We start from the raw sequence: 20,741 nt of genomic DNA, 5'->3' as shown, positions 1-20,741 counted from the left end.
GCACAGGGCCAAGCTCGGGGAGGCCTGTCTGTCCTAAAGATGGGACCAAAAAAAGACTGTGGAAGAGAGCCAGAGATTAATAATAACTCGAAACACAGCATCAAAGTTGCTTGATACTGTTGTCTGTCATGATTTTTCCTTTTAATCTACTCCGGCTGCTGCATTCATCTAGGAAAAAGTTACCTTCAAAGTGACTAACCATGTACAGCACAGTGCAACTGCTCCTGTATTTAAATCAGCCTGTACTTGCACAAGCAGATGGATGTAGAACAAGCGTTATTTATGATCGCTGACTGCATAAAGGTGAGTACCAAATACTAACTTTCTTGTTCATCGTGGCAGTTCTGACACACATATTCAAAACTTGTTCAGCTCACGCTTTGATTAAAAAGGTCCTCAGTGTTTTCCCGCAAATCAGCCATTGTGCTGTCAAGCACCGACAGCTACAGATGGTAAATGTCAACAGAGGAAACTGGTTCTTCCTTTCATTCTAGACATTAAAATGCAGACATTTATCTATATAAAAATTCAACAGATAGAATCGTCAAATGTGATTTGACAAAAATCTCCATCCAATTTTCTCAACTTCATTGCGAGTCATGCTTTCTCCCCCCCCCCCCCCCCCCCCCCCCCCCCCTGTCTCTTTCTCCTGGACTTTCTTCCTATTTCAATTTCATCCTGTCAGTCAGTCGCTCACCTATTCCACGCTGTTACCGGCCTCTGAAACACTCTGTCACAGATTTCCATCTTCTTTTTTCCTTTTCTTTTTTTCAGCATCTGCATATAAACCTGAGACCCTCCTGCCTCCCCTCCCGAGGTGCGGGAAATGGAGAGAAAGTGGCAAAGGAGTGATTACGATGTCAATTCATAAACACAGCACACCGAGAGACTGCATGGATGAAAGCACCAATGCCACTGGAAAATTACCCACCCAGCCGGGGACAAGTCATTTGCTACACAGTGGAGCACCACAACAAACATCAGCATATACACATGCAAAGTGAAGGGTACAAACTGGAGTTGGGTAAATAAAAAGAAGTGGGGAAAAAAAAGAAGAAGGGGCCATCTCAGAGGTGGAGGAGAGAGTCAACAGCTAAGATGTGTCTATATGCAAACGTGTGTGCGCGTGCCTCTCTACAGGTGTTCGGCTCTCTTGGGTGTGGGCAGTGGTGGAGAACTGTCACTATTCAAACAGATGGAAAGAGACTCGACACCGCTCAGAAAGGGCACGGAATAACAGCACCGCATGTCTCTCTCTCACTCTCTCACACACACATACACAAAAAGCCATTTCATATGTTCTCGAGCATCAGGTGGCCAACACTCGAGTTCTTGAAAATACCACCTGGGAAATGCCACACAGCTAGATATAATCTATTTGTTTCTGGACCCACAGCAAAGCTTAAAAGGAGAGGAGTCACTGATATTTAAGTGTATGTGTGCATCAGTATGTGTATGAGTGAGAAAAAGACTCACTCACACTGTATTCCATGAACATAAAAGTGTGATTATTTTGTTGTTGTTGTTGTTTTTAGATGTGGAGGGAGATTAGATTAGTTGACATTTCTTCACCGTTATGAGGCAGAGATGGATTGTTTCATATCTCCAGAATGCATTCTATGACTCAGGAGAATCTGATGTGGTGATGGCTCGGGTAGATCATTTTCTGCTTTCAAGAGCAAATTTCAGGGCGATTATTAACATTGTTTTTCAGCTTATTTTTCTGACTGTTACACATGTCGAATGTAGGGAACATATCCACCAGGTGCGTTTGATATTCTTCAGGAAATGCAGTAAACACCAGCTGGTGTCTAAACGCCTGCAAAGTAGATGACAGAACTAATGCATTCATATCAGTAATTAGATCTTGTTACTGATTCACAAGGTAACGGGATAATTGCAAGAGCCGCCAGTTTTTAAATGATAATGGATCCTAAGTTTGATATGGAAAATGGCTGTAACTTGTTTTTAAAAATCCCACCTAATGGCTAGAATTACAATCCTTTGTTAAGGGGTTATGATCTACCGACAGCATAGAGCATATAATGCAAGTTGGTTGCATTATATGGTTACGTTCTACTAAAACAGCTCTGCACCACTGCGCTATGGACATGGAACCCATGAGGCCCAGTAAAGAAAGGCATGTAGGCACAAGGGCACCTGTTGCGGGTTCAATTCAAGCAGTGTTGTGGCGTCCCACTCCGTGGATCAGTCTCTGGCAAGTTAATTGGATTGGAATCCGGGAAGGCCAGACACTGTTGCCTCACAGTCAAGCTGTTGTAGGGTTAAATCTCCAGGTCAACTGGGACTTTTTTGCATATTCTCCCTGTCCCTTAGTGGGTTGCTTTCCACTAAGGAACAGGGAGACACTAAGGATGCAGCTTTTTTTCATCTCCTATGTTAAACCAGGGTCTTTCAGCAGGTATATTAAACAAATATGTAGGACTGCTTTCTCACATTCTTGCATCTTGCAAACATCCTGTCTCTGAGTGATGCTAAAAAACTAGTTCATGCATTTATTACTTCTAGACTGCAGAACTGCAATTCATTATTATCAGGCTGTCCTAAAAGCTCCCTGAAAAGCCTTCAGTTCATACAAAATGCTGCAGCAGTATTAGTGACAGGGACTTGAAACAGAAAGTACATTTCTCCCATAGTGACTTCTCTTCATTTCCCGTTAAATCCAGAATTTAATTTAAAATCCTTCTTCTTACTTACAAGGTATTGAATAATCAGGCCCTATCTATTCTTAAAGACCTCATAGCACCGTATCACCCCAATCAAACACTTCCCCCTCAGACTGCTGGCTTACTTATGGTTCCTAGGATCTTTAAAAGTAGAATGGGAGGCAGAACCTTCTTCTGTGGAACCAACTCCCAGTTTGGATTCAGGAGACAGACGATCTCTTTACTTTTAAGATTAGGCTTAAAGATTCCATTTTGATAAGGCATATAGTGCTGCATCAGGTGACCCTGCAATAGGCCTAGGCTGCTGGGTGATTCCCATGATGCACTGAGGGTTTCTTACTCACCCATTTCAGTCACAATGTGTTTATGCGCTGCTTTGCATATCATCCATCCATCCATCCATCCATCTTCTACGTGTGGGGCCAGCAGCCTAAGTAGAGAAGCTAAGACCTCCCTCTCCCCGCCCACCTCCTCTAGACTATCCGGGGGAACATCAAGGCATTCCCATGGCACCTGAGAGATATAATCCCTCCAGCATGTCCTGGGTCTGCTCCGGGGCATCCTCCATGTGGGACATGCCTGGAACAGGTACCCAGGAGGCGCCCAGGAGGAATGCTTTCAGATGCCCGAACCACCTCAAATGGCTCCTTTCAACGTGGAGAAGCAGCGGCTCTTTCCTGAGCCCCTCCTGGATGGGAGCAAAACTCCTCACCCTATCTCTAAGGGAGAGGCCAGCCATCCTTCGGGGGAAGGGTGGCTGGCTTTGGCTCTCACTAAACTGAAAACTTCGGCTCTCAGTTTACTGGTTGGCTTAAACTCTGCAGCTTACACTCAGCTCTCCCTTCACCACGACGGACCAGTACAGCACCAATCCATCTGTCGATCTCTTGTTCCCTTCTCCCATCACTCATGAACAAGACCCCGAAATACTTGGGGGATTTACTCTATTATTGTAGAGTCTTTACCTTACAATATAAAGTGCTTTGAAGCAACTGTTGTTGCTATATAAATAAAATTGAATTGGATTGAATCCAAAATCTCTTTTATTATTCATTGCCTGGGCTTGTTTCATCATTATCTTTTTTATTTATCAAAGGGAATCCTTGTTTACAAAGTCCAGCAAGGAGCACCATGGATCAGAAAGACAAGGGTGCATTTCTAACGCATCATGTTGAAATCAAACATTCAAATTTGAATCAATAATTATGGACTGACTATTCACTTGCTTGTTTTGCCATGTTGATTTAATATTGTAGTTTTGAGAATTAACCTAAAAAAACAAACTCAGGAGTTTAGCTCGTTCCAACCACCTTCAACCATTAGATGTTGAACAGTCACGTATAGATGTAATATCTAGGTTTCCACCTAAGTGCAGTTTGGGATGCATTTTAATAATAAGTTTATTATTTCATATCATAACTTGGAATGTCAGCTTCACCACCTTCATAAGTAATTATTAATCGTTAGGAACAACAGAGCAAAAAATATTATATTCTGCTCCCCTTCCCAGCTACCAATAATGTATAATAAGCGAGCTGAATAAATAATAGATTTTCGCTCTGTTGATAAATAAAAGAAGAAGAAAACACTGGGATCTTATTTTACTTTATGTACAAAAGAATAAAAAGGGAAATCTAGTTTAATTTTCAAAATAAGACATTTTCCAGCTCAGCATTGTCATATTGTTTTAATGTGGTTGATTGAAATATTAACGCTTCCGTGAGAAGTAATTTGTGTTCCTCCAGTGTTAAGACCACAAGTTTTACCAGCTTGTAGTCCTTGTTTAACTTACAATGTTGAAATGTATCCCTATCCTCTGGCAGGTGTGACTGTGTTTACTTTCTCTTTGTCTTTACTCAGGAGGACAAACATGACGACAGGTTGTTAAACACCTTCATGTTATTGGGTTTAATCACTTCCGACATTTAGATCCAACCCAGCGTTTCTGTTAAGTTACAGATTAAAGAAGCCTAATGTGGAACAGACCAGTTTTACATAAAATAAAATCTGTTTATAAAACAAGCAGTATACAAAGATTAGATATAAAAAATGTATGAGTACAGTATGATATAATTTTTACTTTGCCTATAAATGCACAGCATTTATCAACTTACAGTCAGACCTGTGCTTTGCTATTCTTTTTTCTACTTATGTGACAGAGTAGAAGACCAGCTGTTGACATTAACAACATCTGCTTACCAATGTATTATAAATGTGATATAAACGATTGTTTAAACATTCATACAGCTCAGCGCTACATTTGTTTCCCATCGCAGGGTTGTTTTAATATTAATGACAGTGTCCTAGCAACCTGTCACCTGATGGAAAATATAAACTGAGTAACAATATTAGATAGGGAAAATGCTCTCTGCAGCGTGATGTGCTATCAGTAATGGAGACCGGCATTTAACAGCTGAATTAAAGATCAGTAGCTAACAGCAGAGCGAGGTGCGGCGCTGTGGCTTTGGTATTCAGGTAAAAGCAGCCTCTTCTCTCAGGGCGTTCGCTGGCTCGATGTGGGGCCCCTCCACTCTCAGAGACAGATGTTAAGCCTGGGTTCGGCCATCCACTCTCACCATAATGAGAACTCAAGGGGGTCCGGTCCCACACACACACACACACACACACTTATGCACATGCATGACCACACCAAAAAACACCTGTCTTTCCAGCACACATCAGTAACGCACACCAAAACACACATACACACACATACACACACACAGCCAACAAAACCTGAGAGCTAAACAGTAAACAAGCAAGAGCGGTGGGTGGACTCATGATTTAATAATGTTGTGCTGGCTAGAAAAATAAGTGACCTTCGCACACATGCAGGCATCCATGTTAACACGCAGTGTATCCAAGTGACAAGATATTCAAATAGAGGGCAGTGAGAGCGAAGGAGAGTTGGGGGGGGAGGGGGAACAAGGGCTTGGAAAAGAGTGTGTGTGTGTGTCCTGTGAAGCATTTTTGAGTGCCCCATGAACGAATGTAGCACCTTCTTTATTATGTATGACAAAGGGGGAAAAGGAGTCCACTCATGGTTTTAAATGGGTATGAAAATAAGATCTGAAGATCTGAATTCAACATACTGCATGCATGTTTGTGAATGCTGCCATGTTCCTGTGTGTTATTATGGAACCCGATTGTAATTAAAAAAAAAAAAAAAAACATATTTAAAATTCATTCCAGGTTGCAGCCAGTCCTGCAAGCAGCTTGATACATCCTGGACAGTTTTCTAGTTAACTCAGAGTAACAGATAACCAGTCACACTCACATCCACACCTACAGCCAATTTGGAATCTCCAGTTAATCTAACAAGCACAGGCAGAGTGAGAACATGCAAATCCTCAAGAGTTCAAACCCAGGACACGAATGTTTGAATTATAGGTTAATGAATACTGTTTTATGGGGAGGATTCATTTTTTTAGATAATAATTTAAGGGAAAACCTTAAAAACAGTCTCTTCCAGAACTGCATTGTCTACATTAATCATTTTGATCAACTGTTTGGTCTTTATCTTATGCAATTCAGGTGGGACTTAAATAGGTGCCACCAAGAAGATGCGGGATATGCCCGGGAGGGGTTGCCAGTCCATCACAATGCTAACAGATGCAAAAAACAGTTAATGCTCACATTCACTCCTATGGCCAATTTAGAATTTACTCTGACACTTACTTCTTTTTTTCCTTTAATTTGTCAGAAAATTGGCAAATGTGCCGTGATTGCAAAATTATTCCTTTTTTCTTTTCTTTTTTGTGATGACTTTATATCTCAATGGCCCCAAGCATGTGTTTTTTCTGCATAATTTTGTTTTTTATATTGTACTACGAGTATGCCAAAAAACGCCAATACCGTCACAGCTGAAATATACCACTTTATCAGTGGGGCTCTAATATTATTGCTTTGCTTCTTTTTCTCAGTCTCCCCTGGGTATGTTTAGCCTTGATAAAGCACAGTCTAATCAAGTCAACAAAAACTAGAACAAAAGTCGGATTAAAATTTGAGCTTCTAACTGTCCTTAACCCAACGCCCTTCCAAAAGTGGGATCTCAGTGGGGTCCTCGGTAAACGAGGCAGGAACTGAATGTGAAAGAGAGAGGGGATAGACGAATCCTGAGGGAAGGAGAGAACAGTGTGATAAGACCTGGCTAAGCCTCGCCGCCGGTAATTACCACCACGCTAATGCTACACCAGGAAAAAACCCAGCGGGAGCATGGAAACTGATGAAGACTATAGATTAAAAAACAAAAAAGAAAGAAAGAAAGACATAAAACAAAAAGAGGAGATGTCGAATGTCTGATATTAGTGACTCAGAGATCAGACAAAGACAGACAAGGAAGAGGCACACGTGAGGGTAAGATGGAGGCAGATAGAACAGAAGAGGAACAAGGCGGAGTGAGAGAAAGCAAAGCGATGGGAGGAGGTGGTACACATTGACCCAGATCCTCCTCCTGGTAACCAGGAGGGGAGCTGCTACAGCCTGGCTGCTGTCTGCAAGTGGGGGCTGGAGCACAGGATGAAGAGATACAGGACACAGATATGAGCCAAAACAGCCGCCACGGCCTGACAGCTGGTCTAAATCACAATAAACATGTGAGGATGTGGAGCTTCAAATTGTGTGATTTTTTTGGTGCGTGTTGAGCTCCTATAAGAGCTGACAGGTACCCTCAGTGCTGTGCTCGCTCTCCCCTTTTCCTCCTATTTTCTTTTTTTTTCCCAGGGAGTGAGACAGGAGCACCTTGGTGATGAGGTCCCGAGTGTCCCGTTAAAAAATGAAACAACCCAACAGAGTTCACGTCCCTCAGGATTTGATCTAGACGCAGGTAAACACACACACACACATACACACATTTGACCATGCAATTACTGAGGTTGTGCAACAGCCAGAGGGAACGCAACTCAACAGAGGGAAGAGAAGGCGCTCAAAGTGTGTGTCTGTATATGTGTGCATGGACGTGTGCATCAGTGGCCCAGTTACAGCAGAGGGATAAAATCGCTGCATCCGTGACAGCCCTTCTACATAATTCTTGCCCCACCTGTTCAAACGCTCCACCTGTGCAAGTTGTGTGTGCGCGTGTGTGTTCCTATGCAATCATGTGAGTAAACACAGTTGTTACAGATTTCTTGGAAAGAGGGATTTTAGCGTGCATGGACAACTTTGAAGTTTCGAGGCGAGGCCTTTCATATTTTTTAACACGCGCAGATACACACACCTCCCCACAAACTCATCACAAGGATGTGGGATTTCATGGATCATTGTGCCTAGATTTCTATAGCAGGTTGAAAATATGTCTAGCAGACTGTGTGTGAGAATCACTGGCAACAAATCAGTGCACTTCAGACTGTTGGAACTCTATTTTTAGATGCTTTATGGTTCTTGGCTCTGTGGTCCCCGATACTGGAGAAAGTCGCGGACCCTCGCGAATAATAACTCATCGCCTAGACACGCATCATCGTCATGCCGCATCTCCCTATGTAACGGCTACGTGTTAAAAAAACAAAAAACAAAGAGCACTGCTTAGCATTAACATTTAGATGCTGCTCATTTCCTGGCCATTTTCACCCGTCCATCTGTCACTCATCAATCACCGCTCAGCCTTATCCTCACTGTGACAGACTGTCAGGTCCCCGGTGTGTTCTCACATTCCTCTATCCCTCCAATCTTTCTGCATGCCGGTGTATGCAAATGAGCTAATGGAGATACGCACACACACAAAAAAATCTTCCGGCAAGTCTGCTTTCAGCACAATGGATGGCTCCGTTAATGCAGTTTCTCTCTGAGTGTCATTGGCTCATTTCAGCACCAAGGACAGCGCCAGCACTCGCTCCACGTCTGCTTGTTTATAACTCGTGTGCTGTCGTGCAGTTCTCTGGGAGGGTGGGATATTTCTAAAAGGAAAATGAAAACAACACTTTCTCCCATCCAAACAACAGCACCGAGGCTGCTCTCGAAGCGTTTATACTGATCTGTGATGCATCAGCCCGTATTAAATATACATAGGCTTGATAATAGCAAGACTAGATGTTTGGCATCCATCTCTCTGTGTGTTAGAAATTCATGATGACTCCTATTTCAGCAAATAATAATAAAAAAAAGGTGACAACGCTTTGATAATGCCAGAACAGGGGTAATGTAGGGAAACAGGTTTAGGCTAGGCAGACCTCATATCCAGTCACTACCAATCATAACCGCTGCAGAAGGGTGACAGACTCTGGAGCATCTGCTGGCAGACTGGATTAACACCAGGGGCACTGGCACTTTAACTTATAAGAAGCAGCACTAAATAACATGTGTTTTATCAGGGCAGGCATATCTGTAGACCCCCTGCAGATGTAAGGTTTAACTGCCAAAAAGGCCCCGAGCCTCAGGAGTCCACGCATCCACAAGTATAAAGACAAAGAAAAGCTGTTTTATTTATGCACTGCCGCAGGAAAGCAGTTGTGAGGGCCTATGTGTTTGCGTGTGTGTGTGTGTGTGTGTGTGTGTGTGTGTGTGTGTGTGTGTGTGTGTGTGTGTGTGTGTACATGAATTTTTGGGTTGTATACGTATAAACCCGGCCAGCGTCTGCTCAGGCCTGTAAGTGGCTAGCATATTGGATGACAACTGTTGCCTTCATGGGGGAAATGGACAGATTAATTGAAATTGAGCACAGATAGAAGAACAGGCAGCAACTGATGATCACTTAAAGCAATCATCAAGGAAAAATCACACAGGGACTTCCTTGCACGCTACCCCGCTTATGCGCTGCATGCTCGTGTTTGTGCGGGGCGCTTTGAGGGATTGTGGACTAACGGAGAAAACAACAATTACTGCTTAATTAATATGTGTGTACCGGCAGCTCCAGCCCAATACCAGTGGAAGATCATCAACCTCAGCAAACCAAGAGCAAATACTGATGGCTTCTAATGAGGATTGTGTGTGGTGCGTGTCTGTGTAGACTGACAATGAGGAGCATGTGTTGCTGCTTGCCCTGCTAAAAGAATCAGCTAACACTCATGCAGGGCTGACCTGAATATGGAGCCCTCTTAGCAGTGAAACTCAAACAACCTTCCTCCCGCTCCTACAACACATCTGTGTGTTGAAGCAAGCACCAGATCAGCACCAACCAGACCTTTTTCTGTCTTATTTAACAGTTTAATAAAGGAGCCCTTCATTCTTAAAGTAAAAGTTCCAAATTTGGGAACTCTGCTTCACTCAAAGCGTTTATAGTGATCGTGTTATATAATTTTTCTTCAAAACAAAAGACAGTAAAAAATGTTTGATTTATTAGAGCTTCTGTTTGGGGAGAATCAATAAGATCTTAGAGTCTCTGGTAACTAACTGATCAAGGCCAAAAAATTTTTCCCAGTAGTTCTCAAAATATTAAATATTTAGCCTAACTTTACATTTAATAGAGCAGGACAAAATGTTCTAACAGCACTCTGAGCATGAACAATACATACTTTCCTTCCTCTTGACCAGTATGTACTGCGGCTTTTCTGTTATTGTATTTGTCTGCATTCTTAAGACTTCAGTGGGTTAAGTAATTAACTTGTCTCTGTATGAAGATATACTAAGCTTAAAAGTGGTGAGTCATATGCAACTGTACAATCCTGTGCAACATATAGTCATGGAAAACTAGTATGTACGGTCAATGTATAATAATATGCAGCAAAGCAACAGTGTGGCAGTCTCCATTTGCATGTCCAAGAAGTTTACCAGGTGACCTAGCCACTTTGCTTAGCTTTTGACCAGCAATTTTTACATGGTACGCACACTGATCATTGAAAAGCATGCATTATCCCCACCGGTTTGTTCTTTTAGAGGACTTCCATTCATTCAGCTTCATTTAGAATCTTATTTACTGTCATTTTGTCGCTCATAAAGTAACCCTTGAAGCTATCAAGCTGCTACCAAGCAAATTCAGGGCCACTGTTGTATACCAACACCAATTCTGAAACTGTTACTTTTAACCTACAAAGGCCGTTTATTTAAGGGTAAACCGGGAATGTAAATGTTTCTGTCTATTAATACCAGCATTAGTCACAATATTTTGATCACCTGAAGCTGTTTTTGTCATTGGTTTCTGTCACATTCCAGGCCTGCTTATAGAACAAAATGACTGGGCTTGCATCAGTGTTAGTGAGGGTGATTTCTGCCTATGCAGCTGTCCTTGGAAAAACCCAGCAACTATTCTAATGGTTGTCAAACAGCATCATTAATGGCGTATACTGAGGTGTCAGAACTCATCATTAAGGACACAGGCGAGGTCGTCAAATGTCGTCTTTATGGGGGAAAGAGTTAAAAGAAAAATGAGCATGTCACCATCTGTTGGACTGATGGTGGCTGGTTGGAAAATTTACATACATCACCTCAAGGTAGCCTACAGCACTATGCAAATACAGATAGGAAATTAATGTTTTGGATATATATTTAAGATAGGTGATGTGTATCACAGAGTAAAAGTCAAAAATAAGTGTAGAGACTTATCTCTAAGCTCCTCAGAGGCTCTTGCTATTTTTCCGCATCGTTTCTTGAAGTCCGCTCTCCACTCAGAGTGCTCCACTTGTCAAGTGTGAAGATTTATGAGTCACAAAGACAAAGATCTGCAACTTTCTCTGACCCTTTCCTCTCACTCATCCTATAATTCTCTCTGCCTTCTCCCTCTGATCATTTCCTCCGAGGTCAGCCAGACCCAGCTGGTGGAGAGGGACAGGTCGGGCACTATCTGTCTGTGTAACCCTTTGCTACTCATCAGTGCGTGCATGTGTCTGTGTGTGTGTGTCTCAGGATGTGTCATCATTCCTCTCTGAAAAATAGAAGAGAGTCCACTGGCGAGATTGGGCTAGAGGTAAGTGATTGGAAAACAGGACCAAATAGATGAAAGGAGGACTGAAGGTGGCAGAAGGACCTCCTTGAATATATTGTAGAGCTCTTGAGCGTAAGTGTGTGTGTGTGTTCCTGTCTAGCTATCTTTGTGAGGACCGAAATCTGCATTCTACTATACTTGTGAGAACCAACAGTCACTTGTGAGGACACACACACCGGTGCTCACAAGTGTGAAGGCCTTTTTGAGGCTCAAAATGTGGTTTTAGTGTTAGGGTTACAATTAGGTTATGGTTAGGGTAAGGGTTAGGGTTAGGGTTAGGCATTCATTTTTGATGGTTAGGGTTAGGGTAAGGGGCTAGGGAAACCATTACGTCAGTGAAGGTCCTCATTAAGATAGCTGAACAGGCTTAAGTGACTATTGTATGCACTGTAGTCCATGAGAGCAAAAACAACAGGAGAGTTTGGTGAGGGTCTGGCTAGACACTTAGAATAACTTAAACTTCATAATCCAAAAGAAGTGGGGATTAAGTGTAGCAGTAAGGAGAGACATACACGCACACATTCAGACATGCAGCTGTGTGTCATAAGTACTTTAAAGTCAATGTGAGTTGAAAGTCACCATCTGGTAGACATCAAGACACACAAAATCTACTAATAAATCAGTTAAAAGACGGCAGCCTGATGCAGTTTCTGTTATTGTTGAAAACAAAGCTCACACATTTAAAACTCACTGATAATTGACATTGTTAAATTAACAGCAATGGAGAGAGCAAGGCTCCAGAATTGCACTTAAGCTCTATAGCTTTAAAGGCGCTTGAAGTGAGAACAGGATCATATCAAAATGTTCGACCTCTTCATGTGACTCCACTGTTTTTTACTCTTCCAGGTGACAAAAAAAGCCATCATAGCGAAACACAACTGAACAGCGGTACTTCACTTGCAAGTGTTATTAAACTGTTAATTTTTTTTAAGTTACAAGTTTTCTTAATGCAATGTGTTTTCTTCATTCCTTTTCCTTCTATTTTATGAGAACACGGGTCCTGCTTTACAGTGACTGACAGTTGTAGGAGTTGTACTGTTATGGAAATATTATGTATTTAAATCAAGCATTTACAAACCAGTGCCTGGGATTCATTAAAAGCATTTGTTGTGTCTCAAGTGGATTTTTCTTTTTCAAAGTAGTAGCAGCTAAGTGATAACGGTGTAATAGAGAATGTCCATAATTTATATTAATGGTAATTAATTGGCACTTTTATACCAAAGGTTAGACCTGTAATGTAGGTGTGTTGGACTACAACAGTGTTTTCCAGTATTAGTTTTTTTTTTTTTTTAAATAAATGACATAATTCGTTGAAAGCTAAGACAGGCCAATGCCTAAAGATAACATCAGCTTTCTAGCCAGTGTCTAGAAAGACAATATGAAAGCCCATTTAGAAGCAAGAAGATTCAATTTTGTCCCCATATGACCACAGTCACCATTGTTCAGCAAAGGTAGAGTTGCTTAAATGTTCCTTTAAATGGTCCCTATGTTAACAGACATAAAAAGTCCCTTAAGTGCCTAGCAGGGCACATGCAGGAGTCACAGGGTGAAAGGTGGGGAGCACCCAGGACAGGTCACCAGCCTATCACAGGGCAAGCTCACTTATAGCTACAGACAATTTAGAATTGTCAGTTAATCTAACTAATGCATGTCTTTGGACTGTGGGAGGAATCCACAGTACCCAGATTAAACCCACATAAGCATGCAGAGAACATGCAAGTGCCACCTACAAAGGCTACGGCCAGCAGGTGGAGTCAAACCTAGAAACCTCTTGCTCTGAGGCAAAAATGCTAATCAGCACACCATCACTCTACCATTCCAAAATTAGTGTTGACAAAGAAAAAAAAAGAATTACCTTTAATTTTTGTTTAACAAAGTAAAGCAAAGTAATGCAACACATCATTGTGACTAAATGCAGCAAACACATCAACGGTTTATTAAAGTGGAAGATGGGGGAAATGTTTCTACTTGTCTTCTTCATGCACTTGTGAGCAACACTAGCCTGAGTTGAGGTCATGAAGAAGACAGGGTGAAAAGGCATTGGGGTGGAGCTTTTAAAGAGTAGATATATGCAGATCTTTGGATGAAAGGACAAGAATATAGTGGAATATGTCACTTTGTAGTTAAATTTCTTTTATTTTTTTCTTATATTTTCACTTGGTAATGAGTACTGGAACAGATTACTTTATCTTCTAAGAGAAAAGGTAAACCAATGCATTCCAAGTAGTGTGTAATGCATCATAACAGGCCATCTGCAGATTGAAGATCACATGAAATGGTGAAAAGCTTCAAAGAAGTGTTTGCACAACTTTCGTGAAGGTCCATAGGAAAAAAAATCTAAATACGGTAATAATTCATTTCTGCATTCCTCTTTCTGCTTCTTGAATCCATCCATCCTTTTTTTTCTTTCCCTTTCAAGCTGATTTCTTTGCTCCTTCCAAATGCATCTCAAAAAAGACACTGCAGCATCTAACTTAATTCTGCAAAATCTACTCTGGCCTCGTCTCCTCTCTGTGTGCCTTCCTCTGTGTGTGTGTGTGTGTGTGTGTGTGTGTGTGTGTGTGTGTGTGTGTGTGTGTGTGTGTGTGTGTGTGTGTGTGTGTGTGTGTGTGTGTGTGTGTGTGTGTGTGTGTCTCACTCTCTGTCTGTCTGTAGGGCAAATCAATAGGCCCTGGCTGCCTATTTGCTGCCAAGTATGGTCAGCTGTGACCACTCAAAACAACCAAAAGGAAAGAAGTAAGGAAAGAAGAGAGAGAGAGATGAGACACCTACTCACTGTATGTTTTACCCAGTTCAGTCAGCCACTGAACTACATACTCACATAGACCATGACTCCCAAAAAGCCCCTCCCACCTTCCGTTCCACGTCTCAAAAAACAATGGAGCAAAAGCAGAAGAGGCTGAACAAAAAGATTCTGTATATAGCGTGAAGATGTAGGCGAATATAAGTGTAAAGGCCACTGTGGAATACCCCGGACAAGCAGCATACACTAAGATCTGATAACAGACACCAAGTTCCCATTTGTGGCTTTATATGAAAGTTTGAAAGGAAGCAACAAATAGCCAATCGACACTACCCCATATTCATGCCATCCTTAGCACTGAGGCAGAGAACAAAGGCTTGATTTCTCATTAGCAATAAAAACAGCATCTGTTCGCTAATGAGCAAAGTTCAATATGCTGTAAGGAACTGTGTTATTCCGTAGTCACAAGACTCCCTGCGAATCTAGCCGCGGCACTCATGGGATCACAGAAAGCCTCTCGACCTTCTCCTTAAACTTATCCACTCCGACTCTGTCTTTTGTCTCTAATGCTTGTGGAACTGTGCCGGGATCAGTGGCCTGGCATTCTTCCATCACTGCAGCCGCTTAAGCTCTCCTACTTCACAAATGGCATAGAGCTCTGAGAAAAGAAAAAAAAAATAGGAAAAGAAAGAAAGTGTTTGTGGAAAAGAGAAAAAAAAGAAATCTGTGAAGTTCCCCCGTGTCACTGAGGCTTGCCTCCCCGTGGCCGTGGCAAACTGGACAGGATTTGTGCCGCACACTGTGTCACAGCCTCGTTGGAGGATTTATAGAGTGCTCCCTATAATGCACTTCCTCTCCTCCTCTGGAGTGGACGTAAATCTGCCTCTATTTTTTTGACACCCCCCTTTTTTATTTGCTAATGGGATCCTCAAATGCCTATCCTCTTGGCTTGTCTTTATCCCCTCTACACACACACACACACATAAAAGCACTAGCTCACACACACACAGTTGCGCATGCAGAAGCTCTATAAGGAATGGCATAAATTATAATACCTGCATTGATTAATCCTGCAACTTCTCTAGCAGATGTTCGAGCAGCCAGCTGGTTAGCACGGAGCCTCTTTCACTGGCTGAATATTACACTCTTAGCTGCTTACACGCTCACTGATGGGGGGTGGGGTGGGGGGGGGGGGACCTACAGTGTGTTTATCTGGATATAACAAAGCAGCAAAAAGGTTCCCCCAACAACGAGTCACACAGTGGGCAGCTGAATTAAAATACAGTGTGCTGGTAATGAGCTATCTAAATTCAGAGTTCATATTACTTGGAATTACACAAAAGCAAGGCTCCGGGCAGCCCTGGCAAAAAACTGTATAGCTCTTTCTGCCTCGCTGCCAGGAGATTCTCCCTGTTGAGCTGGGACACGGTCGGTCCTGGGGAAATCGATTGAGCCGCAGCGTGTATCTAGCGAACGCAATAATTCCTTTGTAAACGACATCACCTCCTTGCCTATTTTTGCATACTTGGCAGCTGTCAACATGTTGGCTTCAATCCATCACTCTCGCTCAGATTGCATGCACACACACATATGCAAAGGGGGTGTTAACACTTCAAGCTCTGATTATTGACAACTAAGTAAGAAACACACGCTTGCATGCCGAGTCTGACTGGATGACTCGAGGGTGACGGTGCTTAAAGGAAGTCGCCTTCCTGGAATGAAACGGTGGCTAAACACAAAATGACAGGAGCGGCGGCGCTTCAAAGTTATCTGGGAAACAAGTTTGTATACTGGCCCTGCAGAGGCAGATCCCTCTCCGGCGCCTGACACGGATGCACTCTTTCAGTTGTTATCTCAAAAGCTGAAAGTGAGAACCAGACTTGGAGTTAAGGAAAAAAAAGAAAATGGGGAATGGTGCTTCTTATTGTGTCTGCTTCCCAGAAGCTGTGACAGGAAGCAGGAACGGGTGGTAAAGGTTGGGCAATGTACAGAGCAACAGATAGCAGCAGATAGGCAGATACTGGATACAATAGCCTCTTATTTTCTCCTGGATTTAACTGCACTATACAGTGTCCCAGGGGAATCAATTAGAACCATGGTGTGCTTGGTTTTTTCCACCCCCATTGACTTGGCAGTAATTTGTTTACTTCACAGCCAAGCTCTGGATAACAAAAAACACACACACACACAATAAATCCTTCCTTACAAAGCAACCTTACCCTTTCTTTCTGGCCATATTACATCTCTGAACTAATCCAGTTAATACCCTAATAGGTAACATGTATTTGCACATGATAGACAGCCCCACTGTTCCTTGCGTGCAACTGAAAAGTGCATTAAAGGCAAAACTTTGACCTCTTGGCCAGGTCGCAGCCCACAGCAGGTCTATTAGCATATCTTTTCCTTACACACACACACACACACACACAGAAAAGATTGCAGCTGTAGGCAGCCAGCCGACCAGCAACAGGGAGGATCTTCCCCGTGTCAGAAGGCGAGGAGGATGAACAGCTTATCACAGTTCTGGTGCCGCGTGGCTGCCAGATGAAACTGACAGGTGTCACCTTGTTATTTTGCTGTGCAAAAGCCCGCCCAGGTCTACAGGGAGTTGATTAGCATGAACCTGTTGCCGCATTTACCTGCTTACCTACGGCACATGCCAGTTTCACAAGAGGACTGAGCGGCCCCGCTGCAGTGGGGATGCTGGGAGACCTAAAATTAGCTCAGCAGCGAAGCAAAACTGCCAACAGTATGGCACAGATTTATGACATCTGGACGTCATTATCGTATATCAGGTGGCTTGGGGGATTTTTCGTGGCGCGTGTTTTGCAATTTGAAATGAGCCAAAAGTAAGTGCCAGTACTTAGAGGCAGTTTGTGGACTGACACAGGTACACACACAAAAGCGCATGACTTTTAAAGGAGACTCATAAAAGTTTGATTGGATCTTGAAAGCTTCGACTGCTTTTGCAGAATTTGCCATATTTAGCTGCTTACATAGGTACATATCTTTGCAACACTAAGCTGGGGGCTGCCACGTTACATACATGTGCATGGCATGTGTATCCTCAGGCAAAGACATTGCCTTATTCCTTTTCCAAGATCCTGGACTTCAGAAGTGAGTCATGCAGATTCTCTCAAACAATAAGCTCATGACAGGTCACACTAACCCCCCCTGCTTTAACTATATTCTGTCATGTATTTTCTTACATGCATGCAAATATATATACACAGTCTTGGATGATTTTTTTTGTTTGTTTGTTTAATTAAAACTTCTGCTTCGCTTTTTCCCCTGCCTATTCCTCCGCCTATCAGTCACAAACAGCAGAAAACAGGAAAGCCCATAACCTCAAATAGTGCACGAGGATGCTTCATCTACACTCATCTACACCACAAATATGAAGAAACAAATGTGAAGAGGGTGAGCTACTATAACAAAAGTCGTAATCAATTTTCTAGCAATGCCACCTGAGATTAGCCCACCCTATAATATAGGCCATAACAAGGTCACTGTACGGTCTTTATTGAGTAACACAGAGCGACTGTAGTGATGCCACAGAAGATAAAAACGAATACTTCCGAGTGCCATCGGGGGCTGCACCGTCGTACAGTTATTATCAAGTGCTAAGTATCCACAAGTCCACGCAGAAACACCAGCGGAAAATTACAGCCCTGTCTTGGAGTGAGGAACAAAACGCGCACACAGTGCAATCAGCAGAAACATCAATTAGTTCGCCTCATCAGATGGTCATCCCTCTGCATCCACAGCCACCCACTATAATAATAATAAAGCACACTGGCAGACGGGCACGCTGCCCTTCACCTACCGTACCTTTGGTGTGAGCGGCGCTCAACCCCAAAACCAGAGCAGCCAGCACGCCGGCTATTCTCAGCATCTTCTCGTTGGAGATTCAGGAGAGGGACTAAGGCGACCTCCTTCCTCCTCTTCTCTCCTCTTTCTGCCTTTTTTATTTTCCTCCTCCCTCTCTCTCTCTCTCTCTCTCTCTCTCTCTCTCTCTTTCTCCTTTCCGCCCTCTCTCTCTCCGCGGGGTCTCTCCTCTCTCTCTGTTGAGGCAGTGTGGAAACAGTTCACTGATATGTGGGACAAGCCGGGGGAGCGTGGAAGTAGAAGGACAGCGGATAACCGCAACGCACCTCGCCGCTCGGCACCGCGCGCGTCGCACCGCAGGCTGCTCGGACTGTGGAGACGGGACCAGAGAGCCGCGGACCCCCGGGACCACACCGAGCTACGTCATGAAGAGGAGAGAGATGGACCCGGGCGCTTTTCCTTTTCTTTCTTTTCTTTTTCTTTTTTTTCTGTCGCTCTCCCCGTCTCCCTCTCACTCTCTCATCCTCCGCCCTCCTCGCTCTCCTCCTCCTCCCTATCTGTAGAGCATCCCAGCCCACTCCAACAGCAGCGTGCAGTGATCCCTAATGTTACAAAAAACGAGAGGGTGAGGGAGTTTGAAAAGAAGCTATTTGAATGGATTCCGTGTACAACACTGTTGGGTTGTCAGCGAATATTTCTATAATAAAAAATAAAACCGAAACAATTGAACTACAAGCGCTAAAGGCTCATTACAACACCATCAGAGTTAAACGCTACAATGCCATTAGAAAGCAGTGCATATAATGCTGTAATTGCGATGAAGGGGAAAGGGCCATACAATTAAGGCACGGTAAATTTAAACGGAATATCCAGGAAGTGATTTTAATACTGCAGCGTTTTTTTGTTTTTTTGTTGCCACTCATTAAAGTGTTGTTGCTCTAAAGCAGTCCTAATTTACTGTGCAGGCTGGTGTGTCCGCAAGTCGGATCTATAGTTTTGAATAATCTACAATTTAACTGACATGGATATTTGGGGCGATTGTGGCTCAAGAGTTGGGAGTTCGCCTTGTAATTGGAAGGTTGCCGGTTCGAGCCCCGGCTTGGACAGTCTCGGTCGTTGTGTCCTTGGGCAAGACACTTCACCCGTTGCCTACTGGTGGTGGTCAGAGGGCCCGGTGGCGCCAGTGTCCGGCAGCCTCGCCTCTGTCAGTGCGCCCCAGGGCGGCTGTGGCTACGATGTAGCTTGCCATCACCTGTGTGTGAATGGGTGAATGACTGGATATGTAAAGCGCTTTGGGGTCCTTAGGGACTAGTAAAGCGCTATATAAATACAGGCCATTTACCATTTGTGGATTTACAGACTCCAGTTGTTTTAAGCTTGAAACACTGACACTCGAATGTAAGTTGCAAAAATGTTACTGCTTTGTTTTTGGTTTTTGGGTTTGTTTGCTTTAAAAAAAAAAAAAAAAAAGATTGTAAAGTATTTAAAAAAGACGTTAATGAGTTTTTCGTTTGGTTTTTTGGTTTTTTTTTTTTTGGGGGGGGGGGGGGGGGGGGGGGGGATGTCATATTTAGCCCAGAGGTTGGCTGTGAACCTATGAGCAGAGAGCTAGCAAGGTTTGTTAGCAAGCTTCACAGACACTTCTCTGTCTGTAGTGAGACAGAAACTTCTAGGACAAGTTTCGCATCACAACAAGACAGATATATAATTTGAGAGTATATTTATTAATATTCCAAAAGGTGCCAATGCCACAACCATGGCTAAGAGGTCCTTTTGAGTGTCTTCTATTACCCGAGGTGAGGCCTAGCTGACGAGCTTTAGCTGCCCAAATGAGCAAACAGGCCTCTACATTTAAGCCTTAGGAGCAGAGGTGTCTAACATAAGGCCCAGGGGTAAGAATCAGCCCACTAAACACTCTAATCCGGCCCACTGGACACCTTTGGAAAATGTAAAGAACCGCATAGATTTTTTTTCCTCCTGAAATTGTTATTTCTTACAATTTATGCACAAAGAGTTATGTTGGCAGATTTCTTACAGTTACCACAGCACCATTTCTTTAGCATGTAGAAAAACTGAGACTTACCATTGAAACTGCACTTATAAGAAGCTAGAAGAAGAATTCAATGTGTAGTTAAACTGGGAGTTTCACTGGTCTGGCCCATGTAGGTTCAAAGTGGGCTGTATGTGGCCCACGGTGTAAAATTAGTCTGACATCTCACATCAAACATAATCATGATCATGATGGATTTTGGTTTTTTTTTTAAATCACCCACCATACAGGTGTGATGAAGGAGGAAACTATCCATAAAGCCCAAGTGACTATTAGAGGAACTGCAGTTTTTGGCACTTTCACACTGGATTTATTTTGACAGTGCCAGAGGTTGCTGCTTGGTTCAGACATTTACGCTGCTTCGTGAAACGGGCAATGAAATTAAAAATCACTGTGCAACATGACTCATGTTTGCAGAGAAAGAGCACAATTTCTTTGCATGTTTCAAATTGGGAGTGGGGGGAAATCTCATTTCATTCTTCTACTTTTGTCTGGAAGGTGTGCGTGTGTCAATGTGTATGTGTGGGTGTGTGCTGGCAGGCGTGCAGGTTTGTATATGCCTTGTTGTTGATGCTGCGCAGC

The 20,741-nt window shown here is 43.0% G+C and overlaps 1 protein-coding gene across 1 annotated transcript in view; it reads right to left on the bottom strand.

The window, feature by feature from the left end:
- Window positions 1-18,258, bottom strand: part of LOC113035750 (calsyntenin-2) — a 338,907-nt gene extending 320,649 nt beyond the window's left edge. The window contains exon 1 of the mRNA XM_026191409.1: window positions 18,113-18,258. Coding sequence (XP_026047194.1) covers window positions 18,113-18,176 — 64 coding nt within the window. The 5' untranslated portion in view covers window positions 18,177-18,258. The remainder of the gene's footprint in view (window positions 1-18,112) is intronic.
- Between the last annotated feature and the right edge of the window lie 2,483 nt (window positions 18,259-20,741).

Source organism: Astatotilapia calliptera, chromosome 14, assembly GCF_900246225.1.
Source record: "Astatotilapia calliptera chromosome 14, fAstCal1.2, whole genome shotgun sequence".
Taxonomy (NCBI): Eukaryota; Metazoa; Chordata; class Actinopteri; order Cichliformes; family Cichlidae; genus Astatotilapia; species Astatotilapia calliptera.
Note: the sequence above shows the minus strand (reverse complement) of the source record. Positions and strands in the feature narration are given on the sequence as shown.